The 16301-nt window shown below is 39.6% G+C and overlaps 1 protein-coding gene across 1 annotated transcript; it reads left to right on the top strand.

Annotated features, from left to right (window-relative positions):
- Positions 1-254: 254 nt before the first annotated feature.
- Positions 255-6772, top strand: galr1a (galanin receptor 1a). Its single transcript, XM_072448136.1, has 3 exons — positions 255-884; positions 1000-1065; positions 6323-6772. The coding sequence occupies exons 1-3, from the start codon at positions 255-257 to the stop codon at positions 6668-6670; spliced, it is 1044 nt and encodes a 347-aa protein (XP_072304237.1). The 3' UTR covers positions 6671-6772.
- The last annotated feature ends 9529 nt before the right edge of the window (positions 6773-16301 follow it).

Here is a 16301-nt window from a genome sequence, read left to right on the forward strand (position 1 = left end):
AAAGGTGCGTGTCTTTTACTGCGCGCCGCTCTGGAGACGGCTGAGCGCGCGGCGGGTGCGTCAGGCGCGCGCGGGGGGGAGGAGAGGAGGAGAGGAGGAGAGCAGGAGAGGAGGAGAGGAGGAGAGGAGGAGAGCAGGAGAGGAGGAGAGGAGGAGAGGAGGAGAGGAGGAGAGGAGGAGCCGCGCGCGTCTCCGGAGCCAGAGTCAAACCTGAGTCTGAGAGGTCTGAGCTCAACATGTAACATCCTGCAGAGATGGAGAACCAGAGCGACCCGGCGCCGCTGCCCAGCCCCAAAGCCCTGCTCGGGGTGGGCTTGGACAACTTCATCTCGCTGCTCATCTTCGCGCTCATCTTCATCCTGGGGGTGCTGGGGAACACTCTGGTCATCACGGTGCTCGCGCGCAGCAAGCCCGGCCAGCCGCGCAGCACGACCAACATCTTCATCCTGAACCTGAGCGTGGCGGACCTGTCCTACCTGCTCTTCTGCGTGCCCTTCCAGTCCACCATCTACGTGCTGCCCACCTGGGTCCTGGGCGCGTTCATCTGCAAGTTCATCCACTACTTTTTCACCGTGTCCATGTTGGTCAGCATCTTCACGCTCTCCGCGATGTCCGTGGACCGCTACGTGGCGATAGTTCACGCGCGGAAATCGTCCTCCATCCGAGTGGCGAGGCACGCGACCCTGGGTGTGGTGCTGATCTGGGCGCTGTCTTTGGCCATGGCGTCTCCCGTGGCACACTTCCAGAAGATGGTGGAGCGCGAGGACAATAACACGTACTGCTGGGAGGTCTGGCCCGACCACCACCGGAAAGTCTACGTCCTGTGCACGTTTGTCTTTGGATACCTGCTGCCGCTCGTGCTCATCTCCGTCTGCTATGCCAAGGTGAGCGCGCGCCAGGACGCACGGGGATTGCGCCAAAAGTGTCCTCTGTCCCGGGCGAGGAGTGAATATATAGTCAAATATAAAGGTGTGTTGAAAGGAGTGTGTGTTGTTGCAGGTTTTAAATCATCTGCACAAAAAGCTGAAGAATATCTCCAGAAAGTCAGAGCTCTCCAAAAGAAAGGTCAGTGCTGCCGCTGTAATTGACTCCAATTAGTGTCATTTAGACAGACTTTCATCTTGTTTCCAGCCGGAATTACAGGCAAAATCACATATTACATTTACATCACACTAAATGCACAAGCAGAGATAAAAGGTACACTTTGATGGTTGTTCGATAAGTTCACCTTATAACGCTCAAATCAGTATAGCATAAAGCAATGTCATTTAGAGAGTTATTCTAAAGAGAAAGTCTAAAATATAAAATCTGAAGTGGTAAAATCCAGAATCACAGCAGCTTTTTATCTGATGTTATGTTACAGCCTTATTCCAAAAAGGATTAAATTAATCATTTGCCTCAAAATTCCCATTAATTCCCCACAACAACAACAACAACAACAACAACAACAACAACAACAACAACAACAACACCTGATGACAACTTGAAAGAAGGTTGGCACAATTCTTTGCAAAATTCTCAAAAAAAACAACAACACACTTTTCATAGTGTTTGCCATGACACTGTACATTGAGCTCAGGTTCCACTGATCATCCTTGAGATGCTTCTACAGTTTGATTGGACCTGTGGTAAATTCAGTTGATTGGACATGATTTGTAAAAGCACAAACCTGTATAAGGCCCCACAGTTAACAGTGTCAGAACACAAACCAGCACAAGGGGAGCTAAAGAGTAAAGAGTTACTTAGAGAATTGAACACAGTTTGTTAGAATACATGAATACAGCTAATCATGTCCAAACATCGAATGTGGTCTACCTCAAGGGTCTGTTTTGGGACCAAAACGTTTTATATTGTATATCAATGGCTTATGATTTCAAAGTATCACAATTATTTAAATTGTTTTTATTTGCAAAGGTTGTAAACTTTTACTTTTTGAAATTGAGTCTGAAATGCTGATATTAAAAACCTGGTTTGACAGGAACAAATTATCTCTAAACTTGAGCGGGGGAAATAAACAAAAAAATAAATAAACAAATAAATAAATAAATAAATAAATATATATATATATATATATATATATATATATATATATATATATATATATTTATATTATTTGGAAATCACAACAAGAATAATTGCAGCTACAGATAAAGGGTGTAAAGATTGAGAGAGGAATTTATTTATTAGTTTATAAAGACAAGACCGTTACTTGTTTCGAAGAAGAATGTCATTTATTTTGTAAATTGAAGCTCAATGGAGGACACAAGTGGAACAGCAGTAATGAGATTTACCAGTGAAGTAGAATAATCATTTCTGTTGCATTGAAAGAGCACTGTGGCCTCCATCATCTGCGAATGGAAAAACGTTTGTAACCACCATGAACCCGATGGTCACTCTGACAGATCTCCAGCATGTCTCTGTGGAGAGAGGAGAACCTTCCAGAAGAACAAACGTCTCTGCAGCACTCCATCAGGCTTGTGTGGCTGAATGGCTTGATGGAAGCCTCTCCTTGGTAATAGGCACATGACAACCCACCTGGAGTTTGTAAAAAGGCCCCTGAAAGACTCTCAGACCATGAGAAACAAAAAATTTCTGGTCTGATTAAACAAAGATTGAACTCTTTAACCTGAATATTATGCGTCATGTCTGGAGGAAACAGTCACCGCTCATCACCTGTTCAGCACCATTTCTACAGTGAAGCCTGGAGGAGGCAGCATCAGGCTGTGGGGAGGTTTGTCAGCTGCAGCAACTGAAAGACTAATCAGGATAAACAGAAAGATGAATGCAGCAGTTACAGAGACATCCTTGAGGAAAACCTGCTCCAGATGCTCTGGACCTCAGACTGGGGCAAAGGTTCATCTTCTAACAAGACAAAGACCCTAAGCACACAGCCAGGATAACAAAGTAGTGGCTACAGGACAACTCTGTGAATGTCCTTGAGGGGCCCAGTCAGAGACCAGACTTGAACTTAATTGAACATCTCTGGAGAGATCTGAAAATGGCTGTGAACCAACGCTCACCAAACAACCTAATGTTGTCGTGAGATTCTGCAAAGAAGAATGCGTGTAGGTGTAGCAAGCGTGTAGCATTATACTCAAAAAGACTTGAGGCTGTAATTGGTGCCAAAGGTACTTCAACAAAGTATTGGGAAAATACTATAAATACTTATGTACAAGTGCTCCGCCAGTGCAGAGACCTGAGAACAGGACTAATGTGATGGTACTTCCTGGTTCTAGTCAGGACCCGAGCAGCAGCGTTCTGGATGAACTGCAGCTGTTTTACAGCTCGTTTGGAGAGGCCAGTGAGCGGCCGTTACAGTCTAATCTACTGGAGACAAACGCATGGATAAGTCTCTCCATGTCTGGTTTTGACACTATAATTTTGATTTACGCAACTTTTTTGATGGTAAAAAGCTGCTGATGTTATTGATTTGACGTGGCTGTTAAAGTTCAAGTCTGAGTCCATATTCACCTGCCGACAGTGAAACATAGATCTGACTCGTCTTGCATAATTGTGATAGGACACATTTTCACTGCGTATCAACTGACCTAACGGCAGCATGTAGAGGTTGAACAGAAGGGGACCCAGGACTGACCCTTGGGGCACTCCACAGGTCAGGGGCATGTGGTTTGAGACACAGCCACCAATTTCAACAAAGTACTTCCTGTCTTCCAGATAGGACCTAAACCAGTTTAGGGCAGTGCCAGTGATGCCCACCCAGTCTTCTAGTCTCTGTAAGAGGATCCCATGATTGACAGTATCAAAAGCAGCACTCAGATCTAACAGAATTAAGACTGAGGCTTTGCCCGTGTCAGTGTTCAGGCGGATGTCATTATGTCACCTTGACAAGAGCAGTCTCAGTGCTGTGATGAGGTCTAAAACCTAACAAATGAGTTGTTTATTGAGATGAAATCTGTGAGCTGTTGCTAAACAACCTTTTATTATTTAATGTATTTATATATGTACGTATGTATTTGTGTATTTATATATCTATGTATGTATTTATGTATTCATGTATTTATGTATGTATTTATTTATTTATTTGACAGGGACAATGCAGTCATACATTTTCAAGGACTTTGCCCTAAAATGGCAGATTAGAGATGGGCCGGTAATGATCAGTACTGCAGCATCAAGACTGCTCTTCTTTAGGAGAGGCTTTATGACCGCAGTTTTCAAAGACATTGGGAATGTTCCAGATTGAAGCGACATGTTAATGTGAGTGAGTGGTTCAAGTAAACTGTTCAGAACAGACTTTAGAAATCTGGTGGGTAACACATGGATGAACTCGCAAACTCATTACACTTGGATGTTAGTTCTAACGGCAGCTGAGCTGGAGGGTTTGTCAATCTGTTACTGTGGCAAACAGGACAAGCAAATTGTTACTGCAGCTTCCAATAATTTCAGAAAATATCCATCCTTGTGCTTACACATGTGATCATTATAAAACACATTCTGAATCCGAACAAAGACTGAATCAGGTTCCAAAATATAGATTTTTGTCAAAGAAAAACATTGAATAAAAATACATCCACCTTGAGGCAATTTAACATAATATGGATGTGTGGAGGAATTTCAATGTGTCTATTACTGTCCAACCACTGGAGTTTTATAGATTTGTTTCCGGTAAACAGGACAGGACAGCATGCAAATAAAGACGCATTGTTAGTCACAAAATGGTGATTTTAAATTCCATGCGATGAATAGGAAAAATACAATGAAACACAAATATGTAAGAGTTGTGAGTGACTCAGAGAAAACACATCTTCAAATATAAAACAGATGAAGTCCAGGTTGTTATGTTTGGTCCCCCCCTCCACCCAAAAGCTGCTAATAATGCAATTAGCTCTTAGAGGAAATAACAGACATCGTTTAGGAGCCTGAAATGACTGTACTTTTGTATTCTGGCGGTTCTGTTGAAACCATTAACATTTTCACTGGAGATTTGACCCAGAGCAGCAGCAGAAATGAAATCTGAGCTGGAAATTCAGATCCAGCCTCCGAGGACAGCTTCTCACTTATCGAGAAGGTTTGTTTTAACAAAGTTATAACGGACAGAGACATTTAAGCACCGGAAGCTCAACATCAACGACAACTTAATTAACATTTACTGCATTATTACCAACACACGGAACGTTTCAGGCCGTTAGAAGATCATATTGTATGCTAATCACAAATGCAAAATCATTGATGAGAATTTTGTGCAAAACTGGCAGCAAAAGAAACCATGTTATTTTATTTACCTGTATTTTGTGCAATTTCATTTATTATTATATAAATCTCAGCATCATAAACAACATTAGAGCTTGGGCCTGATCTGATGTTTGAGCAGTTTACGAGCATTTCCATTGGAGTGGCCTTTACTGATAAAAAAAAAAAAATGCATGTTGACTTGTAATTACAACGATATTGTACAAAATGGCCAAGATTTTGTAATTAGTCATTAAGACAATTATCCACTCAGAAAGCAGAATGAGCCTCACACAAGTCTCTCATTTGTGTTGCCAGTTTCAAAGCTGAAATCCAGTGTGTTTAAACTCGTGTGACCTCTCGCTGATGTGAATGGTCTCTAAAGATCAGCTCCTGCACCAATCATGAATCAGAGCTAGTTCGGCCTCTGCAGCTCAGTGAGACTGGCGTTCTGGAGGAGAAGGAGCTGAACATGAGCCAGGACCTGTTCAGTGTGTGTGTCTCTCTCTCTCTGCAGGTTAAAGTTGTGATTCTAGCACCTCTTCTTAAACCAGTAAGAGCGCCCTCTCTTTAATGTGATCTAAAAACGGATTCATTCTTTAGACACTTTTCTTATAACAAGGTGCTCGGAGTGCGCACTTAAACCAGATTAATGAAACACTCCATTCCAAAAACCCTAACCCGAGAATACGTTTTTCCCTTACAAATAATGAACACTAGTATGATATTATGCTGTATCTGTTACATTTGGTTGGTCAGATATCCTGGTCGAATAGAAAACACCCCAAAAAACCTTCTGAACCCATCTGACCATTTAGTTACAGTTACATGTTAAACTTCACACGCCTGTGGTTTATTATATGTTCACCCAATCATACTTTCCTGGTTAAACAAAGTTTTAAATAGAAAATACATCACATTAGTAAATCACATTGCCATTATGCCCTTGGGCAAGACACTACCAACACAGACTAGTGAGTGGAAATGAGAGAAAAAGTCCTTAATGTAAAGCCCTTTGAGCGTATATATATATGTGACCATCGATATCAGTGGTTTACACACTCATCTTCATACTTATATATGAAAAGTATTCTCCCCCCCCCCCCCCCCCCCCCCCGCACCCCCCCCGCAGACCGCTATGACCGTGCTGGTGGTGGTGGTGGTCTTCTGCCTCTCCTGGCTGCCTCATCACGTGGTCCATCTGTGGGTGGAGTTCGGCTCGTTCCCCCTGAATCAGGCGTCCTTCGTCTTCAGGATGGTGGCCCACAGTCTGGCCTACAGTAACTCCTCGGTGAACCCCATCATCTACGCTTTTCTGTCAGAGAACTTCAGGAACTCCTACAAACAGGTGTTCTGGTGCCACACGCCCAGTGACTGCCCCCTCAACAACACCCGGGACCACCGCAGCAAGATGGACACCGCCCAGTCCACGAACATCAGCGCCACGTTAAAAAACATGGACTCGCAGTACATCAAGTGACCTCAGCATGCTAACAATGCTAATGTGGCTATCGCTATGTACAGAAAAGAAGAGGATTAGAAGAAGATATTTAGAAGGGAATACATTTGAGAATATATTGTGGATATTTGTAATCAAACGCATCATGTACAGTACTTTTTTGCTGCAGGAAAAGAGATTAGAAAGACAAAGACAGACTAAATGTAAATCTGATCAACAAACTCGTCCAGTAATGTGACTTGTTTCTAATGTGCGTGTCAAGTATCTAAGTATTTTAGTGGAAAATAATGTTTTTTAAAGGTTTTTTGGCCAGGATTGTTGGACGGGACAGAGAAGTGTGAAATGGGGATGAGAGAGTATCCACACAGCAGCACAAACATAGCCTATGTTAAAGCCCATTGTGTAACGTTTTAGCCAAATAATATATTAAATAAAAGTGTTTTTGTTTTTTTTCCATTTGGATTTTTCTCACTGATAAACATAAAAAAAGGAAAACAAAGCAAACAAAACAAACATGGATTCTTACAGTGAGTGAGCTTGCCACAAACTGGACGTATATTATACTGGACCTGGAGCTGCCTCCTTCTGCTTGTTTCCATGACAATGTGGTTCCTTTGGCTATGAACATGATATTCCACAGTGGGACATAAAAAGTATCTCCATGGAGAATGTTCTGAAGTATCTGTGGTGTTTTTCATTTAAAGGAAATGTCCAAACCTGTGGCAAATGTTTCCTAATCGGAGCTTTCTCAAGATATTGAAAGAAAGACATTAAACACAACATTAAATAAGAAGCAACAGGCGTTTGTCTAGTTTGATTAATGATAATGACCTGATAGATATCTTCTGAGTTTTATCTTTTAAAGTCCAATACTTGTCTGGATGATCAGATCTGCCGGTGGTCAGCTGGATTGAGACGTCATATATGGAGCTGGATATGTTTTTCAACTTTTTACATTTACTGCGCAGACAAAGAAAAGAGGGAAAAGCGCAACACATCAGCAATTTTTGTTTGGTTTTGTTTAGAGTTAGCATTATCAGGAGTTTTAGTATCTGAGATTCTATTTTGGGGATTTTTCCATAAGATTGTCGACGGTACAATCTCTTCCCAGGGACGTGTCAAGTGTCAACTGCTTTCCCAAGAACCAAACGATAAAACAACAGGAGACGTGGCTTTAGTGCAGTTTTGTGTTCGTCAAGTGTATTTGCTCTTTACTGCCTCAATGTTAAAGTAGAGTCAATGTGTATATTCCCCTGTACATAATCCTGAACTTACTGTATTGTTTTCATGCATGTTCAAAGGTCCTACTTAATACAAAACTGATTTTTAACCCTGCTATTATTGTGTTTCCTCGCCAAAAAACGTACCTTTGTCGTCTCCAGACTTTACCGCTAACTTATCTGCATCAGCGTGTTGTAACTGAAGCTCCACTGTGTTTTTAAAGTCCATAATCCTCTCTGCTTGCACTCCAGTGAAGCATATTCGACATCACTGTGTTAGCTTGACACACACTAGTTCACTTTTCGATACCACCGCAGATGCAGCGCCTTGAGGTTTTTTCATTCATTTTGAGTCTTTCTCCTGGAAATACTACGGCTAAGTTGTTTTCTGGCTGGATAAAATAATATGCACTACATCAGGTATCATGTTTACTTTATCATTATTTATTATTTCAAACCATTCCGTTACCACCATATAAAGAAGTATATTGAAAAGTATTGTCTCTGTAATAGTCATTGTGTGTTTCTTTAATGGAAAAACAAGCATGTATTACTGAAAATATATCCTGCTGTTGTATAAAGTAAACATTGTTGGTAAATTATTTTTTGTGTTGTCATGGAAACAGAGGAGCAGAGGACTCATGGCTCTGTTATTGTTTTATACATGTGCAGCTTCATTACTGCCTTTATCCTTGGCCTCTGCCCCGGGCTTCTCGACGCTTTAATAACATAAGTGTTCCATGTGTGGGGAGCGGAGACACTTGGACAAACAGGTTCCAAATGTACCTCATGTAGAATGTAGAAATGTACAAATACAATGTATGTTATTCAATTTACTGACAAAATACAGAGAGTTAATAGTGCTTCATGTGACTTTTATTCCACAGTATGGCATTAAAGTTATCCAGCATTTATTTCACTACGGGTCTTGTTATTGGTCAAAGATACATTGAAAAACAAGCATTTTATAGTGAGGAGGGGCGCCTCTCCACAGATCTGACCTGTAATTGTAACCTACTTGCACCGCTGACTTTTCTCCGTGGAGTTAGTTCAGTTTAATGCTTTACTGAGTGATAATCTGACTCGACAATAGGACGTTTTAAACAACCACAGCATTTCTAAAACAAAAGAATGAAAAGGAAGAAGCTGAAGAAGTAAATCACTGAAAAGATGCCATGAGAGTACTTCATGTTATTGCGATTGCGTCCAAGGATTTGACAGAAAATAACTCACTAAAGCAGAGACTTCATTAGCTTTTATTACAACTAATTAGCTGAAATCTAAATGAACTCCTCCTGAGGCCAGTCTGATCGCACACTCTCTTCATTAGCATTAAAAATAGATACTGAGGCATTTTCCTTTTTTCATTTCTATTACTAAACATCTTCAACAGCTGCTGCAAATAGGATTATAATCTGTAAAGCAAACATTAGAGGTAACGAAGAAAGAGGTAATGGACCAGGACTTAAAAACAAGGACTTAACGGGGGCTAAACAAATAAACCCAGACCATATAGTTTGATTTAGTAATCTTTATTTATTGTCCATATACATTTATATAGTAATCTTTATTTATTGTCCATATACTTTTATGTGGTGATCTTTATTTATTGTCCATATACTTTAATATGGTAATCTTTATTTATTGTCCATATACGTTTATATAGTAATCTTTATTTATTGTCCATATACTTTAATATGGTAATCTTTATTTATTGTCCATATACTTTAATATGGTAATCTTTATTTATTGTCCATACACGTTTATATGGTAATCTTTATTTATTGTCCATATACGTTTATATAGTAATCTTTATTCATTGTCCATATACGTTTATATAGTAATCTTTATTTATTGTCCATATACGTTTATATAGTAATCTTTATTTATTGTCCATATACGTTCATATAGTAATCTTTATTTATTGTCCATATATGTTTATATAGTAATCTTTATTTATTGTCCATATACTTTAATATGGTAATCTTTATTTATTGTCCATATACTTTAATATGGTAATCTTTATTTATTGTCCATATACTTTAATATGGTAATCTTTATTTATTGTCCATATACGTTTATATGGTAATCTTTATTGTCCCAGGGAAATCTGCATTTGACCCATTATGTTATCAGGGTTTTTTTAATCCCACATATTTGAACGATCACAAATTATGCAAAATACACTCTGTTTAACCTTCTTTCCTCATCATTATTCTATTCAAAGTTGCAGTTTGATATCTGCTTGTTTGAGTAATAGTAGTAATAGCAACTGTGGCTCGAGTGTTCACAAAAGTCCTGTTTTCACCTGCCCCCTATCCCCGCCCACATTCTTCTACTTAGTTGTGACTATTGGAAAAATGACCGAGTGTATCATGGCTGATTCTAAAATGTCACAAAGCCACTTGTGAATGTAAATGTAAATCTGCAGATCAATATTGTGGTTTGTAATGAACATTTAATAGGAAGTGTCTAGACAATAAGCTTAATATGTCTCCTTTAAGTTGCTGGCCGTGTTTGTTTGTGATTGGAGAGATTTAAATGTTAATATTCCATCTCATTACATAATACGCTCCACCTAATGCCCCAGGAATCTAGCCCACTGTTGCTGTGAGGTGGACGTGCTAACCATAGGTCCTGGTGTGTGTGGTCAGAATGCCTTCAGTTTAATGCATTGGGTGAAGTCAGCCGAACACGACGGCCTACGTTGTTTTTCTGCTGAACCCAAAGCAGAACTGTTGTCTGCTCGAGTCTGGGAACAGGATAATTGAGCCAAACAAATGTTAAAATTACAGCCGCAGCTTTCCATTTAAAGTTCCGCTCGTGCTGCTGAGCCGGAGGTGCAAAGTGCAGGTGGTAAAAGCGGTAAAAGCTGCAGTCTGAGCCACAACAGGCGACAGGGGAAGACAAAATAATGAGTTTTGGCTCGATCGTTTCCTCTAGCGTCGAGTGCGGCTCTGTCTGCAGCAGGTGAGCTCTGGAAGTGGATTTAGATGGACATTTTACAGAAGACATGGCTTATTTTGTTTTTTTTCTTTGTGTTAACTTGTAATAAAACAAACGAAAATATGCCTCAATAGAGCAAAACAGAATTATTTAAACAAATTAACCAAAATAAACTGTAAATAAAGAGAACCATTAACACATTAAAAGTCAGTATTGCATGAATTTCTCCTTTAAAATAAGAGGGCAAAGATTCAGTTTTGGAGTATATCTTACAACATCTGTGTATAGTTTCCAATATGCATAAATAAATAGTTCTGTAAATCAATCAAAACATCACTTAATTTATAAAATATTTTTAATTGATTATAATAAAAAAAAAAAGACCACAGAGCTATTTTGATTCGATTTGATCGATGAATAACAATATTAGATGTCACTTACATTTGGTTTAGACATTTTTAAAGCATTTAGCATTTTCAGGGTAAGTTATAATAAAAACTAAAAATATTATTCAAACTGAGGATGTGAAAATAATCGTATTTGCACTCTTAACATGACAAAGGGCAGGTTTAACATTTCATCCATGAATAATTACATTGGATATTTCCACAGCACGTTCGCAATGCTTTATGCATTTCTTTACTTCTTTTCAGGCTCATAGTGGACCACATGGACCACATGGACCACATGGACCACATGGACCTCATGGTCCACATGGACCGCATGGTCCACATGGACCTCATGGTCCACATGGACCACATGGACCTCATGGTCCACATGGACCGCATGGTCCACATGGACCGCATGGACCACATGGACCTCATGGTCCACATGGACCACATGTGGACCACATGGACCACATGGACCGCATGGTCCACATGGACCTCATGGTCCACGTGGTCCACATGGACCACATGGACCACGTGGACCGCATGGTCCACATGGACCACATGGACCTCATGGTCTACATGGTCCACATGGACCTCATGGTCCACATGGACCACATGGACCTCATGGTCCACATGGTCCACGTGGTCCACATGGACCACATGGACCTCATGGTCCACATGGTCCACATGGTCCACATGGACCACATGGGCCACATGGACCACATGGGCCACATGGACCACATGGACCACATGGTCCACATGGTCCACATGGTCCACATGGACCACATGGGCCACATGGACCACATGGACCACATGGACCACATGGACCACATGGTCCACACGGACCACATGGACCACATGCTGCTGATAAACGTGAATGACGCACTTTTTGTCACCTTTTTCTGAGTCATGACTCTAATGGGTTAACAATGAGATGAAACACTCATTAACACTCTTTATGTGTATCTACTTAACCATCTATTTATCTAATTATCCACCTATTTAGCCATCTAATTATACATCAATTTATCTATCTAATTAGCCATGTATGGAATAGTGAATAAATGAAACTGCTAAAGCACAAAGCACAACCCATGTTTAGACCCATGTTTAGACACATGTTTAGACCCATGTTTAAACCCATGTTTAGACCCATGTTTAGACCCATGTTTAGACACATGTTTAGACACATGTTTAGACCCATGTTTAAACCCATGTTTAAACCCATGTTTAGACCCATGTTTAGACACATGTTTAAACCCATGTTTAGACACATGTTTAAACCCATGTTTAAACCCATGTTTAGACCCATGTTTAGACACATGTTTAGACACATGTTTAGACACATGTTTAAACCCATGTTTAAACCCATGTTTAAACCCATGTTTAGACACATGTTTAGACCCATGTTTAAACCCATGTTTAGACCCATGTTTAGACACATGTTTAAACCCATGTTTAAACCCATGTTTAGACCCATGTTTAGACCCATGTTTAGACACATGTTTAAACCCATGTTTAAACCCATGTTTAGACACATGTTTAGACCCATGTTTAAACCCATGTTTAGACCCATGTTTAGACACATGTTTAGACACATGTTTAGACACATGTTTAAACCCATGTTTAAACCCATGTTTAGACCCATGTTTAGACACATGTTTAGACCCATGTTTAGACCCATGTTTAGACACATGTTTAGACCCATGTTTAGACACATGTTTAAACCCATGTTTAGACACATGTTTAGACCCATGTTTAGACCCATGTTTAGACACATGTTTAAACCCATGTTTAAACCCATGTTTAGACCCATGTTTAGACCCATGTTTAGACACATGTTTAAACCCATGTTTAAACCCATGTTTAGACCCATGTTTAAACCCATGTTTAAACCCATGTTTAGACACATGTTTAGACCCATGTTTAGACACATGTTTAGACCCATGTTTAAACCCATGTTTAGACCCATGTTTAGACACATGTTTAGACACATGTTTAGACACATGTTTAAACCCATGTTTTAACCCATGTTTAAACCCATGTTTAGACCCATGTTTAGACACATGTTTAGACCCATGTTTAGACACATGTTTAAACCCATGTTTAAACCCATGTTTAGACCCATGTTTAGACCCATGTTTAGACACATGTTTAAACCCATGTTTAAACCCATGTTTAAACCCATGTTTAGACCCATGTTTAGACCCATGTTTAGACCCATGTTTAGACACATGTTTAGACCCATGTTTAAACACATGTTTAGACACATGTTTAGACACATGTTTAGACCCATGTTTAAACCCATGTTTAGACCCATGTTTAAACCCATGTTTAAACCCATGTTTAAACCCATGTTTAAACCCATGTTTAGACACATGTTTAGACACATGTTTAAACCCATGTTTAAACCCATGTTTAGACACATGTTTAGACACATGTTTAGACACATGTTTAAACACATGTTTAAACACATGTTTAGACACATGTTTAAAGCCATGTTTAGACCCATGTTTAGACACATGTTTAGACCCATGTTTAGACACATGTTTAAACCCATGTTTAGACCCATGTTTAAACCCATGTTTAGACCCATGTTTAAACCCATGTTTAGACACATGTTTAGACCCATGTTTAAACACATGTTTAGACCCATGTTTAAACACATGTTTAGACACATGTTTAGACACATGTTTAGACCCATGTTTAAACCCATGTTTAGACCCATGTTTAAACCCATGTTTAGACCCATGTTTAGACCCATGTTTAAACCCATGTTTAGACACATGTTTAGACACATGTTTAGACACATGTTTAGACCCATGTTTAGACCCATGTTTAGACCCATGTTTAGACACATGTTTAGACACATGTTTAGACACATGTTTAGACCCATGTTTAGACACATGTTTAAACCCATGTTTAAACCCATGTTTAAACCCATGTTTAGACCCATGTTTAGACCCATGTTTAGACACATGTTTAGACACATGTTTAGACCCATGTTTAAACACATGTTTAGACACATCTTTAGACACATGTTTAGACACATGTTTAGACCCATGTTTAGACCCATGTTTAAACCCATGTTTAGACCCATGTTTAAACACATGTTTAGACACATGTTTAGACCCATGTTTAGACCCATGTTTAAACCCATGTTTAGACACATGTTTAGACACATGTTTAGACATATGTTTAAACACATGTTTAAACCCATGTTTAGACACATGTTTAGACACATGTTTAGACACATGTTTAAACCCATGTTTAAACCCATGTTTAGACACATGTTTAGACACATGTTTAGACCCATGTTTAGACCCATGTTTAAACACATGTTTAGACCCATGTTTAGACACATGTTTAAACACATGTTTAAACACATGTTTAGACCCATGTTTAGACCCATGTTTAGACCCATGTTTAAACACATGTTTAGACACATGTTTAGACACATGTTTAAACACATGTTTAGACACATGTTTAGACACATGTTTAGACACATGTTTAAACACATGTTTAGATACATGTTTAAACACATGTTTAGACACATGTTTAAACACATGTTTAGACACATGTTTAGACACATGTTTCGTAGTTCTGGTTAAGTCTTGGTTCAGGTTCAGATCTGACTCGACCCTGTTTATTCGTTTATTTACTTACTTATTTGGTTTGATCAGAATCAGACTCAGAATTTACTTTATTGTCCCAGAGGGGAGTTTGTCTTAGTCTTGAGTACAAACAGCTACAACACACAAATATACAAATATATAAATATACATATACACAACATTGACTCATGCAGACAGTGACCGGCCCTGAGCAGCTCTGTTGAGTTCAGTTTGTTCATCAGCGTTACAGCTCACGGAATAGATTCACCTCTGAAATCGACTGGTTTTGTTTCCCGCCGCTCTAAAACGTGGTCCGGAGAGGAGCAGTGCGAGTTAATCCTCTCAAAAGGGACAATTGTAGTAAAAACACAATATCTGACGTTGTTTTGTTGATGTCTTTTTGTGAACGTGGCTAATCCGGTTCGTGAGACGTGAAATAATCCAGATTACAAGATGTTTATGGCAGAGGATGAATGGGATTTACCTCGACACTGTCATGCATCCCTGTGGTTAGGATTACATCAGTGAAGAGGGTGTTCATTTATACTTGTGCGAGTCCGAATCAAATGGAAAAGTCGAATATAATCATCAATAACGTGAATGAAAGACATGAGCAGATGGACTGTGGCCTTGAGAACATGAGACCAGAATGAATCCAGTTTACTCGTGTTTCCAGAGCCACTGAAGCGCTCTCCAAAAAATATACATCTTTTTATAACCACTTCTAGTAATGAGAAGATACAGACTTACGTCAATGGCCCTTTACAATCCTTCCCATATCTGTCATTATTCCTCATTTGTTTCAAGTTTTAATATGTTATGGTTGTGAATTGACTGAATAAACTGTGCTAAAATACATTTCTATTGTGCTTTTTAAAACTTATTTTTAACCATACTTGCCCATAACTTAAAGGAGCCTTATTATGCTAAATCAACCTTGTTAAAACAGTGTTCCCTCATCATTAGTTTACTTTAATCTCACATTGTTCTGCTTTCGAGGCTTGAGCACTGCAGAGATTTTTCCTGTTTTCAGAGGTTTTTTCCTGGTGCATGTTTTGGGTTGATGGGGGAAGTGGAGCACCCGGAGAACCTTCTTGCTGTGAGGCGAGAGTGCTAGCTACTCTGCCACCATCGCAGGGATCCAACCCATTTTCAGTGTTGGGTTTTTGGGTGAAAACTCAAACCACAGGCTATAGATCAGGCATGTCCAAACTAGGGCCCGGGGGCCAAATGCGGCCCTCAAACCAATTTTTGTTGGCCCTCCAGCTTCCTGCTATGTCGGCCCAAACAACAAAAAGTAGTACTTTTTACTGTGAAATTGGGAAAATTCAGGCATATTGATGTTATACCAACCTAATATTAATATTCTAGGTCTAATTAAAGGTGGAGGCTCATTGCAATTACGTCAAATGCAAAATTTCGAATGATTCACTTTGTCATTCAACAAATTCGACATTGTCAAGTTGTTTGTGGCCCTCTGCCC

Source organism: Eucyclogobius newberryi, unplaced genomic scaffold (genome assembly GCF_026437365.1).
Source record: "Eucyclogobius newberryi isolate DKJ021-1_F unplaced genomic scaffold, fEucNew1.0.hap1 SCAF_16, whole genome shotgun sequence".
Lineage (NCBI taxonomy): Eukaryota > Metazoa > Chordata > Actinopteri > Gobiiformes > Gobiidae > Eucyclogobius > Eucyclogobius newberryi.